Source organism: Centropristis striata, chromosome 6 (genome assembly GCF_030273125.1).
Source record: "Centropristis striata isolate RG_2023a ecotype Rhode Island chromosome 6, C.striata_1.0, whole genome shotgun sequence".
Lineage (NCBI taxonomy): Eukaryota > Metazoa > Chordata > Actinopteri > Perciformes > Serranidae > Centropristis > Centropristis striata.
This window is the reverse complement of record NC_081522.1, coordinates 5375358-5392702: the sequence shown is the minus strand read 5'-3', so window position 1 is coordinate 5392702 and position 17345 is coordinate 5375358. Positions and strand designations below refer to the sequence as shown.

At 35.8% G+C, this 17345-nt stretch overlaps 1 protein-coding gene across 1 annotated transcript; it reads left to right on the top strand.

Annotated features, from left to right (window-relative positions):
• Window positions 1-6184: 6184 nt before the first annotated feature.
• LOC131972647 (protein FAM3C-like) lies at window positions 6185-16290 on the top strand. The gene is made up of 9 exons (XM_059334306.1): window positions 6185-6223; window positions 7411-7503; window positions 8205-8273; window positions 8348-8456; window positions 11830-11888; window positions 11972-12022; window positions 12145-12229; window positions 12398-12524; window positions 14703-16290. Exons 1-9 carry the CDS (start codon window positions 6196-6198, stop codon window positions 14790-14792), a joined length of 711 nt encoding a protein of 236 aa, XP_059190289.1. The 5' UTR covers window positions 6185-6195; the 3' UTR covers window positions 14793-16290.
• The last annotated feature ends 1055 nt before the right edge of the window (window positions 16291-17345 follow it).

Sequence of the window (17345 nt, the reverse complement as noted above, 5' to 3'; positions counted from 1 at the left end):
TGCATTCTGCAACCTCGCCACTAGGTGGCACTAAATCCTACACACTGCTGCTTTAAACAGATGCTACTGATGTGGACATAAGATGATAAAACACAGAAAGTATTTCTGTGGAGGCAGCATAAAAGAGCATTTGATGCATTTTTATTTAACTAAAACAGATTTTAACTTGGATTAGACATCTTTTATGTTTTTCCACTTTTAAAAAAAAAATTGTGGTCAACAGAATCTCAGCTGTACGGAAGCCCTGAACCGCAAGTGAAGAAATTTTTTTTTTGAGATGTTATCTTGTTATTTCGAGATCATATCTCGTTATTTCAAGATAATATCTCATTATTTCGAGATAATACACATATGTAAAAAAAAATAAGAATTAAAAAAAAAAAAAATCTTAATTTTTTTTTTCTTCAGATATTATCTCATTATTTCGAGATAATATCTCGTTATTTCGAGATAACACCTATGTAAAAAAAAAAAATTGTTTTTTTTTTACATAGGTGTGTTATCTCGAAATAACGAGATATTATCTCGAAATAATGAGATATTATCTCGTAATTACGAGATATTATCTCGAAATAATGAGATAATATCTGAAGAAAAAAAAAAATTTTGGAAGATTTTTTTTTTACATATGTGTATTATCTCGAAATAATGAGATATTATCTTGAAATAACGAGATATGATCTCGAAATAACAAGATAACATCTCAAAAAAAAATTTCTTCACTTGCGGTTCAGGGCTTCCGTACAGCTGATATCAGTCATGTGTCAAAAAGGTGCATCCATAGATTTCTGTCAGTTCAAGGTTTAAAAACGCCTGATAAATGATTTTATTTATGTTTTTAGTCCTAATTGTGCAGCCCTGACTGTTGAGACCTCTCGGTGTTGATGTTTAAATGACCCTGGAGGGGATACCAGTGTTACCAGTACACTCAACTGGGATGGAGGCGCCTTTAGACTGATGACGAGGAGTCGACTCAAGAAGGAAAGTCAAACAGAGGACATGGAACTAGATTAAAAGACAAACTCTAATGTGCATTCAAGTCTTTTCTGCTCACAGATTTTATTTGGGCGGTCCACCCAAAGAGAGCCCCCCCCTCCCCATTTTTGTATTTATTTACAAAATTATTTTTATGTATTCATTTTTATTTAAAAAGGGATGACAGCAGACAGTTTGTTCCTCTCATGTACAGTGAAGTCCCAGAGCAAAGCATCAGTAAAATAAATAAGCATTGAAGGTGTTTCACATCACGTCCTGCTGTTTGAATGTTTTTATAGAAAAAAAACTTTGTCTGCTGCAACATGAAGCAGATTTTTAAAATGTTTAACAAGTTTCACTTCCGAACGAAGACTGACATTTCATTTCTCTTTCTTGCTTAGTTTGTACGACATTAAACAAGATTAAAGAGTTCATTATCATAAGATATTGATGTTATGATGCATTCATTGGGGCTGAACTGAAAAGTTAGAAGCTTCATTCATAACTGCATTCAAAATCTCAATTGACAATTGCAGCTTTTTTTGTGCTTGTCTGTTCTTTCTATTTAACCCTGATATTTCTGCACAGTTGCAGATAAAGATTTAGCTACACAGATTTAGTGTTTGTACAATTATGTTCCAGTGGTGGCTGTGCAGGAATGTTTCCGACTCGTGATCCAAACATGACTCCCAACAGTCATTTAGTCATTTTATTTAAATGTAGAGGTCATCATGTTCAATATTCACAAAATATATTCATATTTGTTGGTCACTGCCCATTAGGTTATACCTCTGACACGCCCACTAAACTGAAGAAAATATACCTCAAAGCCTGTTTCAAAGCAAACATTTAGTTCAACCCAAGAGCTCTAGTAAACCAGTGCACATGGTTTTCAGATCAGTGGTGGAAAAAGGATTGAGATCGCTTACTGGAGTAAAAGTACTAATACCACACTGTGAAAATTACTCCGCTACAAGTAAAATTCCTGCATTCAAAACTAACTGAAATAAAAGTGCAGCCACATCAGCATTAAAATGTATTTAAAGTATCAAAAGTAAACACTTTTTGTAGAAAAAACATTCAAATGTGTTTGTTGCAGGGACAAGGTTAGATTGTAATATGATGATAGTGAAACAAAACCACCATTATAAATGAATATATTAATGTAAAACCACATCTCATAAGGAATTGTATTAATACTGCAAAACTAATAACTGGGATAAAGTACAACACAACCTCTACAGAATAAACAGTTGCATTGAACAAAAACAATGAATATATTCACATAAAACACAGTGAATCTTACACAATATATACGTTACAACCTGGTCTCACAGAAATCCGTTAAATAGCCACAGATTTCGCTTAACTCAAAATCCGTGGAATAGCCACGGAATCGCTCAAATTTCCGTGAAACTGACACGGATTTCGCTACAATGCAAGTTAATGACAGTCATATCCCGTGGCTATTCCATGGATATTTGTTCCTATTGGTTTGTTCCAAGTCACGTGACTTTAAAGGTCCCGGCGGTCAGAACAAAAAACATGGCGGACAGTTCTCTAATTTTTAGTGAAAAATCAATATTTTGACTTTGTCTCTGCATAAAAATGGATTTTGATCACATTTCTAGCGAGAAATATATGTTTTATTTTCTAAATATTCACTCAGTGAATGTACATAATCACTTTGTATGTTGGAATAGCCACGGGATATGACTGTCATTAACTTGCATTGTAGCGAAATCCGTGTCAGTATCACGGAAATTTGAGCGATTCCGTGGCTATTCCACGGATTTCTGTGAGACCATGTTGATACGTTATGTTAATAATACCACTTTCCTGCTCTTTACCAGCCTAAACACGTTCATATAAATACTGGCTGGAGAGGTTGGGTGAGCATTCCTGCTTTAGAGCAACACACCCTGGTAACAGATGCAAAACGATAGCAAACAAAAGAAGTGGGATGATAACGCAGAGCAACAAAGAGGAAAGAATGTTCAGCAGTCTTAGGTGATCCTCTGACTTTTAGTTTAGCGTCTACAATTTAATGTCCCCAACACTTTGGTTTATGACCAGATAACCAGTACAAAAGTGGACTGCACCCATCATATCTGATCTCTGTGATTTACCCGCAGTGAGGGTTTGGCTGCAGTGAATACTTTTACACATTGATGTCGATCTGATAAAATGCCACTAAACCAGTTTTATCTCTTTGTATTGGGATTAAACAAAGATCCGCAGCATCAACAGCATGAAATGAAACCATTAAAGAATAGCGGCGGACAGAAACAAGGATATTTACACCGTAAAAAAAATCTGTTAAATTTACGGTAAAATACCGGTAGCTGTGGTTGCCGATGAGCCTAAATCACTGGAACTTTTCTCAATAAAATGTTTTAATTATATCTAAAAAAAAAAAAAAAAAAAAAAGGTCAGCCAATCAGCATACTGGTCTACCTTTTTTTTTTTTTGGTAAATTTTATTTATGCAAAGTTTTGGCACATATATATATACAGACACATACAGTACAAGAAACATAGAAAAAACCCAACAGAGAAAAAAATAAATAAAATAAAAGTGAACAAACAGATAAAACAAAACAGAAGCAACAGACAGCCAGCCACCACTTACTCATTAACGTAAAAAGAAAATGTGCACAAAAACATGTCGGTCCAACAAAATGCCCCCAATTGGCTGGTCTACCTTTTTAATGCAGATTTGAGTTTTGTTGTTTTAAGTACATATGTCAGAGAGTTGTGTGCAGCATTATGAGCTCTCTGAGTCGTTTTCAGTTCCAGGCTGCACATTCACCAATAAAACAAAAGCTTACCTGATATCTATAAATAAACCCATTCAAATTATGATGTTATCACCAGATGAGGAGTGTGGACTCTGGCCCTGCAGGTGCAGCTCATTGGCTGGAAACAGGTAATCAGGTAAGCGGAACAGGATCAACCTGTTTGTGTTCAGCTTCTCCGCCAGCTGAAGGCCTCACAGGACTCCCCCTCAGTGTCTGCGCGGCGGGACATCAGAGACATGCTGACGGTCAGAGTGGGTCAGTGTGTTTTATTCATCTATACATTTCATTTGAGTATTTTATGTCTTTTGTCTGTCTGTATTTATATGCAGACTGATTGTTGTACTGAGAAGATGTGATTGGGCTAAAACTAAGACACCTGCACAGTTGTTTACAAACAGGAAGTATTTACTATTGAAACAAAAAAAGATTTTTTATTGCATAATAATAAATACACAAAGGTAACCATAATAAAAGTGTGCATGACTTACTAAGGTATGTCATGCACACTTTTTAGGTACTTTTTCAAGTATTTTCCATTAGAAAAATGAACCTGCAGCTATTTGAGTAAGTTTTCTAACATTTTTTGTTTATAGATTTTTTTATTTAAGGAAATTTTACTCTGTCCTAAAGGTTTATATGGTGGTGTTTTCACATATTTTACTTAAGGAAAAACGAGTAATACCATGGTGTAAAAAGTCTCTTAAAAGTAAAGGTCCTGCATTAAAATTTCACTTTAGTAAAAGTCATAGACTGTATAAAATGGTAAAAGTACTAGAATTAGCATATATACTTAAAGTACCAAAAGTAAAAGTGCTCATCATGCAGAATGGCTCATTTTTAGAATATAAAATAAATTAATTTAAATGCATTGACAGCCATTTATTTCATAAGGATATACTGATTATTTAGGGCAAAACTTATATTAGAAACATGGAAACACAAATACAGGAATGAAAATAATACATTAAAACCCATGAATAAAAATAGATGAATATCTTTTTAAGAGACATTGAAAAAAAATAATTAGAGGGTCTATGCAGGATTTGTTTTGGGTTAAGGCTAATGACAACTGATGCAGCGTTTGAAAATGAAACTCAGAGGAAAAAGGATTTCCTTTCTGAGGATTCCTCTGTCCTTGCATCCTCTGAAGGGTCGAGATAAGAAGCAAGGAAGAGACGCAAGTGAGGAAAAAGAGGAAGTAACTTACAATGAACCAATTGTCCGTCCCAATGTTTTTTTTTGCATAGTGCATGCAACCGTATATACTTGTAAGGGCAGCTGCAGGAAGTGAAGGTAAAAAGAAACACAGGTCCTGTTGAGCTCTGGGAGGAGCAACGAACACACCTGTTTCTGCTCAGAGTCAGGTACACAGGTGAACTGAGTTAGTGCTCATAAAACAGGAGGGAAACCAGTAAAACAGGAGAGAAACCAGTGCTCTGTTTGCTTTCCCACGCACCGGACCCGTCTCTTTTTATGCTTGTCAAGTTCTTCCAAAAGTGAGTTGTTGTTTGAGATTTATCCGGCTGATAATGTCACGCGTTTGTTCAATCAGTTAATTAAACGTTATTTGTACAGCAGCTTTCACACAGATTACTGCAGTTCAAAGTGCTTCACAGATGAATGACGAGCCGATAATAAGAGTGTGAGCTGTAAAAACTTCTAAAAGACAAAAAGTACTGAAGTCAGCTAAGTCCCGCCCCCTTGAACGCAGACTAGCCAATCATAGCACGGATGATTTTCTTATTCTATTTAATGAGTTAGGGCAATTATATTTTTTCATACTTTTTTTTTTTTTTTTTTTTTTAAATCATATTCATTGAAAATATGATTAATTGATCATGACATGATTTCTACTAAACACATTTTACTATTTCTAGCCCTGGACATCTTGCAGCACAGCAATACTTAAATCAGAACACATATTTTGCCCTAAATACTGCACTTTCCTGTTTATAGTCCATATTGTGATGCGATTAATTGTCCAGCTATGGTCCAGCCCCAGAGCAAGTCATGGTTAAAAACTGTGCTTGGGGAACATTAAATATTTGGAACGTACATTATTAACAAGCACGTATATGGTTTTTAATCAAAAATATCTTTAACTTATAACGTTTTTTTTATTGCAGTGTTGATATTTCTCCTCAAGTTATTTTATATCCTATTTTTTTCAGACATAAAAATATATATTAATATATAAAATCTATAAAATCTCTTTTCAATAAACTATTGAAACAAAAACTTTTTTTTTATTGCATGATAATAAATACACAGAGGTTACCGCATACAGCTGCAGGAAGAAAAAACCCAGCATAGACCAGATAAAAGAAACAAAACAAAAGGAAATATAAAAGTTTAAAAAAAGAGAATACATTACAAACATTTCTTTATATCTCTTTGTTTTTCTTTTTTTCGTAGGAAAAATGGCAAGACGGCAAAACATCAGAGGAAGTAAGTTTTTTTTTTTTTCACTTTGTTATTGATCATTTCCTGTGTGGTTTCTCTGCTTTAATTGTCAAACTCCATTCACTGAATCCTGATTTTCAAAAACGTGATAAATTTTACATATCTACAGCTGTTCATGCCTTATTTAAATATGTAGCCTAATTACTTATATTATACTTATATAAACCTGGCAGTGGAGGAAACCTGCTTAAGTTTGTTATTCAGTACATGTAAACATAATTAAATATTTATGGTGAAGATTGGCCCCTTGATGTAGGATTCTATTGATGTAACTGGTTTATTTTATTTCCTTTCCTTGTTTGAATGACTAACCACTAACTGCTTTATTCTCTGATCCATTAATTAACTTTATTTACACAGGGTGGCTTACTGACAACTGCTCATGTGTGTTTTACATGAACAGGACTCAACAGAAGGTGTACATTCAATAGTCAAACAAAAAAACGTAACACGCGGATATGATTTAAAAAAAACCCACAGTGAATAAAACATGAACAATTTGAGATAAAGCCAAGTTAATCTTAAAGATTGACACCTCACTGAAGACGTCTTTACATTTCAACATCATTCAAAGTTCTTTAGACAGAAAGGCATTAAGAAAATATACAAAAAGACACAGAAATAGGACTTTAAAATTTAATAAGACAAAGATCCTGGAATATTCAAAAGATTATACACCAAAGATGATTTATTTATGTATTCATTAATTTGATAATAAACACATTTCCATTGTTAAAACAGACCAAAAGACAAGAAAAAGAACAAAAGAAAAAATAATTCAACTTTTTAAACACACTTAAACTTTAATTCAAAGGCATATAAATATATTTTTTTCATTTTGATAATTCTTTAAATACAAAACAGTATGCATTTCTCTTGTTTTCAATCTTTTAGTTCTCATGTGACTTTAAAATGAAATGAAATTTGTCTTTTTTATTGTAATTGTTTAATTTAAGGAGGTCAAACCGTTCAGTGTTTTGCAAGATGGAAGAAAAGATACATTATGTTGTCTTTCTTTATCTTTTCTCATTCTTGAAGCCATTTTGATGTAGGCTAGTGAACACACAGTTATTAATCTACTGCACGAGTTGTTGAGGTTACTTTTTTAGTCTGCTATAATCCAGTCTGACTGGTGGAGCTGGTGACGACTTTAATCTGTTTGTCTCCTGCAGAAATTTTACAGTTCATGTTGGTGTTGGTGCCACTGGTTGTTTTTGTCACATTCGTCCTGCAGAAATACAGCAGTCCATTCCAAGATGTCAAAGGTAGGAACATTTAATACCTCAACCTTCAATCACACCATGTTCTTATAGAGCCACAATGTAAGGAAACTGAAGATTTTGTTCTGTAGATGATTGTCAGAGCATATATTGTTAGCATATTGCAGTCATTTTGATCATTAACTGCAGCAAAAGCACTGATGCCACACTGTAAATAAATACAACACGTTCAGATGTACTTTGAGTTCTGTGTCCAGCAGTTGCATAAAACCCAAACCCTGATCTTTTTCGTAACCGTAACCATCCTGATTTGTTGCCTAAACATAAGTGTTTTTTGTCCAAATTCACAATGTTTAAAACAATTTGGTCCACTTTGTCGCTGTGCTTTTATTTTGTTGTAAAGCTTGAGGGAATGAGAATGGGTTGCAGCAATTCAGAAACGTTCATATTCAACATATGTGGTTTTCAGAAATGTACAATACCAGCTTTTATTTTTGCCAATGGGTTGATGACACTGTGGGAACAAAAATAGGGTTTTAGTTTTACTAATTGGATAAACATTTTAACTTCAGCTGAACTTTAGAAAGTGAATTATGCTGCAGGAATGGTTTCTATGAAAACAGGCCTGTATGGGACTAATAAAATGAAATTACAAAAAAATTTAACATCTCCAAGTCTGCAGCTTGTCAGTGGTTTCTATTCAAAAGATTTTTGTACTTTGCTAACAAACTATGTGTATGTTCCAGACGACATGCGTCGTGCTTTATTTAAAAGCTCTTCAACATCCACTCAGACCTCCAAAGGGCCATCGAAAGGTAAGTGATCGATTCAACCTGATCAGGACTGAATGAGTGATCTGACGGTGGATTAACTGACATTTCCTCTCCAGCTGGAACATGTGTGATGAAGACAGACTGTGCAGCGGATCACTTCAGCTTCTTCATCCAGAGCGGAGCCGCTAACGTCGTAGCTCCAAAGATCTGCTTCCAAAACAAACTGTACGTGTTTCACCCTCATCTTCCTCCTCAAACACAAGCACCTACTCGCACCTCCTCTTGTAAATACAAACTCAGCAAGTGGTGCTAATTTGTTTTTAGTTTTTCTCTGTTAGTAGCCTGGGTATACCCAGACTGCCTTGCACACTCGATTTCATTTCGAACTGCGAAAGGGTCTGGAAACCAGGGCCGTTTCTTAGCCCTGTTTTAGGGATCCAATCACAGAGCGGGGAGGGACGGCAAGACGATGACGCGTACTTCTTGACAGACGGAAGCTTGTAGTTTTCTTACGGATCCAACATGGCTGCTGCAGACGCGAAACTCTCTTTAGCTGTAGATGGTGTTTTAAATAGTTTAGAGTGAAAGTTGAAAGGCGAAAGGTCTCTCGGCGGCTCCGCGTTACAGTACCGGGGCTATTAGCAGTAGCGTTACGGCATTAGCGGGGCTATTAGCCCCGCTATTGTAACGCCAGTGATCTCGCTACGAGCCGGGGGACAGCGGAGCCGCCGAGAGGCCCGCAGCAGCTTGTTTATTGCCCATAAAATCAGTGGATGTGTGTGGCTGAATGACATGAGGGGGAATAAAGCGTGAAAATAAATAATCTTGCAGAAAGCGAGAACTGGAGAAGCAAAGCAGCAAACAACACTCTCTCACAGACACACACAACAAACATCCATTTCTGTTGCTCTACTACGTCATCTGGTATAACTGATCTGATTGGCTAAGAGCTACCTACAGACGCTTTTGATAGACATTCTAAGCGCCCAATAAACGGCTCCGGAGGATCGTAAACCACACCTCCTCTACGGAGAAATGAGCGGTTGGTTCCCAGACCAAATCTCATTTGAGATTAGTCTGGTGTTAGCCAGGCTACTCTGTTAGTGGAATCATACATAATGTTGTTGTTTTTTGGTCCTCTACTTTGGTCCTCCACTTTCTCTGAAGGCTTGTGATGGAATTTAGTGTAGAAATTCTCGTTCCCCAGAGGAAAAATCCTACTGACTTTCCTCTAACTTTTCATCTAGCGCCATCCAGTATTATGGTTTATGACCAAATACCTGCAGATCTAATGACATTCCCATTTTCCTCAGCTCAACCTACTGACTGTTAGCTTATAGTTGTGTCAATCAGCAACTTGTACTGTCTTCTACAGTTTAGGTGAGGTAGTACTAAGCAGTGAGCCTGGAGTCCAAGAGGAAAAAGATCCCAGGAAGTTCAGTAATGATCTTCTGCTCCATAGATATTGTGGTGGCCTGTTAGTCACTTGTTACTTTTAACTGCTAAAAAAAACCTGATGCCTATTTAAAAAGGACATGAGAGTCAATAACTCAAATCCATGTTGAAGAAACATGATATTTAATACAGCAAGCTATTTAAAAAAAAAAAAAAAAAAAAAAAAAAAAAAATATATATATATATATATATATATATATATATATATATATATATATATATATATATATATATATATATATATATATATATATACACACACAGTTCTGTGCAGTAAAGACAGACATGGCAGTAAAGAATAAAAAGAAGCGTCACAAGAGCCGATCTGCTCTCTCTGTCCTTATTCTCTAATGGAACTCCCATCACATTTCCAGCAACATGATTTTGGCCACAACTTCAGATTTTGCATTTGTAGAGATTGTGACAACAAGATTGCATTGCCAGATGTTTTTGTTCTGGGGTTTTCTTCAAATGGGTGTGTAGAACAAAGGCCGCTAGGGTCAGAGAGCAAGTTACGACTCTTCTGATATTTTTAAAGCCCCTGATTAATATAGAAGTGGTGGTTCTAGACCAATTTTACTGTGGGGGCCAAGGAGGGGCCAAAAATGACCAAAAAAGACACAAAATGAGAAGACAGAATAACAAAAAAAAACACAGACATAAAAATGACAAAAAAAGACACAAAATAACTAAAACAGACACAACAACAGATACAAAATTACCAAAAAAAGACACAAAATGACTTACAAAGACATGAAAAGGATTAAAAAATGGACAAAATAGCCCTATAAGACTCCATAGAGTTAAACTATTATACAATGTAACATTCTGGGTTCCTTTAGTGTACAATGAGATATTGTTTGAACAAAAAAAAGGTAAGAAATGTTCCATTGTTCATCGTTATAAATTGATCATTTTATTATTAATTTGACACAGGGGCCACAGCAGGGGCCAAAGGCTTCTTCACAGGGGCAGTGGCCCCTGGAGGCCCCTGTGTAGAACCGCCACTGAATCCAATTATATAGCTATCCTTACACAATATCTATATAAAATTTTTCCATGACAGTATTCATCCACAGCATGGTAAAGCATTAATCTGGTAAGACTTGCCTTTAGATAAATATCTGTTAAGTCACTATTTATCTGAATGAGGTAACACCTCTGTGGCTCACTGATGAAACTCAATACATTTGCTGTGTAACAAACATTGACATTCCTGGGAAAAATCACAAGCTCCACCCAGTTGGCGAGTGGCAAATGCGATATGTGTGCAGAGCAGGATGTGACACACGCATATCAGTTGCTGTTTTGTAGCTTTGACTACTACATTTGACTGCCAAGACGCACATCTTTGTTATTGCCTGAGGCTGTGAAATTGACGGTCAGTACACTACAGTTGAAGTTCACAAGATTGGAAGATGCCACTTTGCTTCACCACTGGAAGTGAGTGTTTTATACACCTTTTTGCCTACACGCAATTGAAATGAACCATAGCCAATTATTTGCGAATATCAAATTTTTGTATGTGTCAGAGATTGTGATAAAGGCAAATCCCACTGTTCTGGTTGCATAAGGTGGTTTTAATAGTGTGATAGATTTCTGTAAATGGTAAATGGACCTGCACTTATATATCGCTTTTCTTTGCGACCACTCAAAGCGCTTTACACTACAGACTGCGCTCATTCACCCTTTCTCACACACATTCATACTGGTGGCAGAGGCTACCCTAAACGGTGCCACCTGCCACCATTGGGAATTCATTCACACACCGATGAACGCAGCATCGGGAGCAATTTGGGGTTCAGTATCTTGCTCAAGGATACTTCAGGGATCAAACCACCAACCCTTCGGTTGGGGGCCAACCAACTCTACCGACTGAGCCACAGCCGCCCCCCTATTACCAGATTCCTGCCAACACACGGCCTTATTTAGGACTTGAAACACAACGTTTAGGACCTGGACTTGAAATTCCCAAACTTTGGATTTGAAAGTGAAGACTTGACTTGAGTGCCACCTTTTCTTGCGTCTCTATATCTTTCCTCTCATCCTTCTGGTCTCTTCTTACAGCTCCTGTTGGGTTTGTTTCCTCTTTCTTGTTGTGTTGATAACAGCTGGCATTAACAGTGGATCAAACTTTTCTCAGGCTTCTTGGAACAATCAAGAACAACGCTGGACCAGGAATAAATATTGTTATAGTTAATGGTAAGTGTTGGGCAGCGCTTCTATTTGTGCATTGTTAATTATTTCTTGTAGTAAAGCATCTTTAAAGTCTTTTTCTCCAACAGGCAAAACAGGAGAGGTCATAAAGACGGCTTTCTTCAACATGTACAACGGCGGTTCGTACAAACTGTTAATTTAATCAATCAAATTTCATCATGAGATAATTTGCGTTGTGGGTCAGTGTGGTTGGATGATCCCATTAAAGATTTAAATGATGGGTGGTGTGTTTGTGTTGCAGATGTGAAACCTCTCATCGCGCTCCTGAAGGGCGTCGAGACGGGATCTGTTGTACTGATGGCGTCCTACGACGACCCTGCAACAAAGTAAATGTCTCCCCTTCGTTTTTGAGAAAACTCACAAAAAACCTTCCGTTCTTACAAACCTTTAAAACCAAATGTTAAGATGAAGAAGGCTCATTCAAAGTTTCAAAGGTCCTACTGCCTAAATCTGAATCAGCAGGAATTAAATTGTGCGTTGACTTGTTTTCACAGGTTGAGTGAAGATGCGAGGAAGCTGATCACTGAATTCGGCAGCTCTAATGTGAAGTCACTGGGGTTCAGAGATAACTGGGTGTTTGTTGGTGGGAAAGGAGCAGGAGTGAAGAGCAACTTTGAGAAGGTAAAAACTACAAGATTCTAAAGTATTCTGTATTCATCTGAACCCTTTAACCCAGGGGTGTCAAACTCAAATACACAATGGGCCAAAATTTAAAACTTGAATAGAATCGCGGGCCAACATTGAACAAATAAACCTTTTAATATATACCAAACATGTTTTGCTTTAACATTAAATATGGAACCAGCAATGCTTATAAACATACAATATATAACTAAATAGTGCAGACATGCAAAATCAAATTTCAAATAAGAAACACATCAATGTCATTAATTTATTAAATAAAAATTAAATAAAAATCGTATGCCTCTTTTCGATTTGCATCCTTCTGATTTAAATATCAGTTAAATAATAATAAATTCTGCCTTTCTTTTCGCCATTTTTGGGAAGGGGTAGCTGGGAGACAGCTCTAGCTTGAGGTTGCTATGACGACTGTCACAGAGGAGCGCGTTTCTGGGTCCTGTCCTGATTGACGCGCCAAAACAACAGCAGGGCATTGTGGGATTTGTAGTATTAGCGGTAAATGCGCCGTATAATACCGGCGGGTCAGCTTTTATAGTACAATAATAGTATAATAATTTGGTATTGCCTCGCGGGCCAAATAAAATTACACTGCAGGCCAAATTTGGCCCGCGGGCCAGAGTTTGACACCCCTGCTTTAACCCTTCACAAATCCCTTTGCTGAGTTCACAATTCAAACTGATGTTGTGCAGCCAAAAATAACCCTGTTTCTTTGTTTACTTTTTCCATTTCTGGCATCCTGTGCATTTGTTGTTGTTTTTTTTTTGCAACTTCTTGATAATCTTAAATAATCAACTGTACAACAATTTATCTTGAGATAAAAAAAAGTTTTAAGATGAGATATTCCTTTATTCCCACAACAGGGAAACTTCCAGTGTTACAGCAGCAAAAAAATGTATATAAAAATGTACATTAATAAATACAAAATTTGGAACAATATATGCAATATAGACAGACTCAATAGTTGGAATTACACCATTACACAGAGAGATGTATTTTTATATTGCACAATGAAATGATAATACATCTGACTGAAGTACTGGAAGTAGGTAGTTTATGTTTTGGTGTATGTATCTCTTCAAAATGGGATTGAAGATCAAAAGTTTCCAAACATACGAGATGTTCAGGATGAGCAACAGAAACATTTCTACTTCATATAATGCTCCAGTGTCTGGGCATGTCTGTCTTTCTTGCACATTTTGAAAAATGTAAAATAATCTGGCACGAACCCTCTATAAAACAGCCAATCGCCACAATAACTCTGCAGATGTTTTGTACTTTAAACCAGTAGTTCTCAACCTTTTTGAGTCGCGACCCTCAATTTAACATGCATGTTGTCCGCGACCCCCGCTCACTGAACACAATCTCACACGCACAGTTCAGATCATACAAAAAAGAAACAAAATGACCACAAAAAGACACAAAATGACCAAAAAAGACACAAACTGACCACAAAATGATTAAAAAAGACACAAAATGACCAGAAAAGACACAAAATGACCAAAAAAAGATACAAAATTACCAAAAAAAGACTACCAAAAAAGACACAAATTGACCAAAAAAAGACACAAAATGACCCAAAAAAGAAACAAAATGACCATAAAAAGACACAAAATGACCCAAAAAAGATACAAAATGACTAAAAAAAGACATTAAATGACTAAAAAGACTAAAACACTAACACAGTGGAGGCGGAGCTGACTTCAAAAATGATTTGGCGACCCCCAGAAATCATCTCGGGACCCCAATTGGGGTCGGGACCCCAAGGTTGAGAATAGCTGCTTTAAACAAGCGAGATATAATGCGTAATTAGTCTACTTCAAATAATCAATATAATGTATATAATATCCTTTTGTTTAAATTGTTAATACATTTGTATATTTCTACTTGTTTAAATTGCTAATACTTTAAAATATATATTCTTGACATGTTTAATTGCTAAAATGTTTTTTATATTTCTAGTTTATACTGCTTGTTCATATTATTCATTGTTACTATTATTGAAACAGGAAATGTCCCTGTTGTGGGACTAATAAAGGAAATCTTAATCTTAATGAGTCGTTGCAGCTCTTAAGGAGGCTCACATCTTCCAGAGGTTTTCTGTTTTTCTTGGTGATGATGTTATATCATTGGCATCTCTGTGTGTTTCTATATTTTTAGTACCTGAAGAACGACGGCAAAAATAATAAATACGAGAGCTGGCCAGAGCTCGTCGAACTACAGGGATGCATCCCAAAATATGTGGAGTGACCCGCTGGTTCATCCTTGAAAGGAACATTTTTGAACTTTTAAAACCAACTGCAGGACATTTAATGCAGGAGGAACACGACATGTTTGTGGGATTGAACTGGGAACGGTTGGTATTTGCACAGTAAGAAGACGGGACTTTGGTTTGTGAACTGATCTCTGGATGATCTCTGCATCATTACAAGTAAATGCAGAACTCTGCTCTGCTGCTTCTCCCTCATGTGATGGTTATCTCTGAACTGCAGACTGTTCTGTCTCTTACTGTGACAAAAAAAAATGGGGAAAAGTGACTGAACTGTTTCCCAGATTACTTTTATTTTTCTTGAGGTTTGAAGGATGTTTTGCATCAAACAGGATTGCTTTGGATCATCTCTACTCTCCTTAAGAATAACTCTGGGGGGGCTACTGTAAAATCAGATATTACTCGATATAGCTGCAGGAAAGGAAAAACACAAATAATTTAGAACAGCTGCCATGTATTTTTCATATCAATTTTTAATATCCTTTGAAAGAAAACATATCCTCATTTAGAAAACTAAAGGACATTCAGTTATTTTATGTCCATCTGTAGAAATATTTCAATTTCTTGGTGGTTATAAATGTTTTACAGTATTGATTGGGAATAGGGCTTCTGTGCACAACTTCCTCTTTTTGTAGTCACAAGAAGTCTTTTGTATTAATTTTGTCATGACAGAAGACTTAATTTGCACAAAAAAAAGATTTAAAATGAATGAAACAATCAGTTAGATATTCCCTTGAGTGCACAATAACAAAATCATGATTCATGAAAAAAAGAGCTGTAATGTAAAAATTCCCTGGATTCAATACAAAAAAATATTTAAAACGAATAAATAACATGTTTTTGCATTTGCAATCTCTAAAGATCACATGATTAATCACATGTAAGCTCAATGCAAGAATAGCCAGTCAGAATAAATGATTTACCCAAGTGTGACAAATTACCTAGTTTTATAATTTTTATAATACTTTATTTTTAATGTGTCAAGTTATTTTCAGTAGCAATTAACATATACTGTACATCTGAAAAGAGAAAAATCCAAATTCTATACAAATATTATTCATGACAAAATATATCAATACATCTCAGAAGGTTTGTGAGTTTAAAAGTGACTACAAGCATTTTTTAACTAGTTGAAACAGGGAAACAGTCTGTAGTCTATGACCTACAGAAGAAAACACTATCACTGGTAAGACTGGCTATGCTTGTTCTGCCGGTTTTTAATGACATACAAATTTCTTTCATCCATAACTCTGTGTGGTGACAACTCAATCAGACTTCTAACAAAACCAACACGGTTGATCTCTGTTCCTCCTACAGCTGCCTTTTTTTTGTTTCTGACTCAGAGAAACGAAGAACAAAGAAGGCAGCACCACATGCCCTCCATACCGGAGATTCATGTCCTTGTTGTAGTTGTTTGTTTCTTCATACTCACACAAACCGTGAGAGGCATGTGTAAAAAAAGAAATCTGGTGAACTGTTTCTAAGTGGTTTTCTCTCATGCTTATGACTTAAGAACCTCTTACCTTTATGGACATACCCACTTCATGTGAATCACATGAGATGCATTCAGGTTTTCTTGTGTGTCGTATGTGTGAATATTTCTGCATTACTGGGGTCTCTAAACATTCTTGAAGCACAGTATAAAATAGCCTTCAGTGACCTCCAGTGTAATCACAGCCTCAGGAAGCTTTACAACCCTCAAATTGCATCAGAAATAGGTTGTCAAATTAAACATTGTACATCACCGTAGTGAATACTTTTAATTACTGTAAATCAAAATATCAAAACTTTAAATTCAACTGCCATAAACTGTAGAAAACACAGTTTTAGTGTAAAAATATACAATTTTGATGTAAAATTTATGGAAAAATACCATGATGACACAATTATCCTAAAAGTAATGGGATTATTCAGTATAAATTACAGTTTTTGCTGATATTTACATTTACATACGCTCACTGTATTTTTTACAGTGAAGTTCTGGCAACCAAAGCTGTCAGTGTTTTACCGTAAATTAAACAGATTTTTTTACAGTGTAGAGGATTCAGAGAATGGATGGCTTTCCTAGGAATATTGACAATAAGGGGGTGACCCTTATTGTCAATATTCCTAGGAAAGCCATCCAGCCATCGGAAGGGAAGGAATGAATGGCTTTCCTAGGAATATTGACAATAAGGGAGTTTCTCAGCATCAAAATTACATATAACTGTCCAAATGGAGATAATTATGTTTTTTTTACATTCCAGAACAAAAGCATGAAGTGATTTCACTGTAAGAAAAACTAAAGCTATGTTATTTTTTTAATTAAATGTAATTTCCTCTGCTCCATTACAGACATTAAACCAGACATTTAATACTTCGTCGGTTACTTTAGAGTTTCCACTATTGTCCAACATTCTAGGACAAACCGAATCATTAATCTGTTAATTCGTTATTCTACCGGTTTATTTATAATAAAATTGACAATTAGTTGTAGCCCTCATATTAAGTTTATAAAATTGTGACCTTTCTGTACTATTTTTCTTTAATTTTAG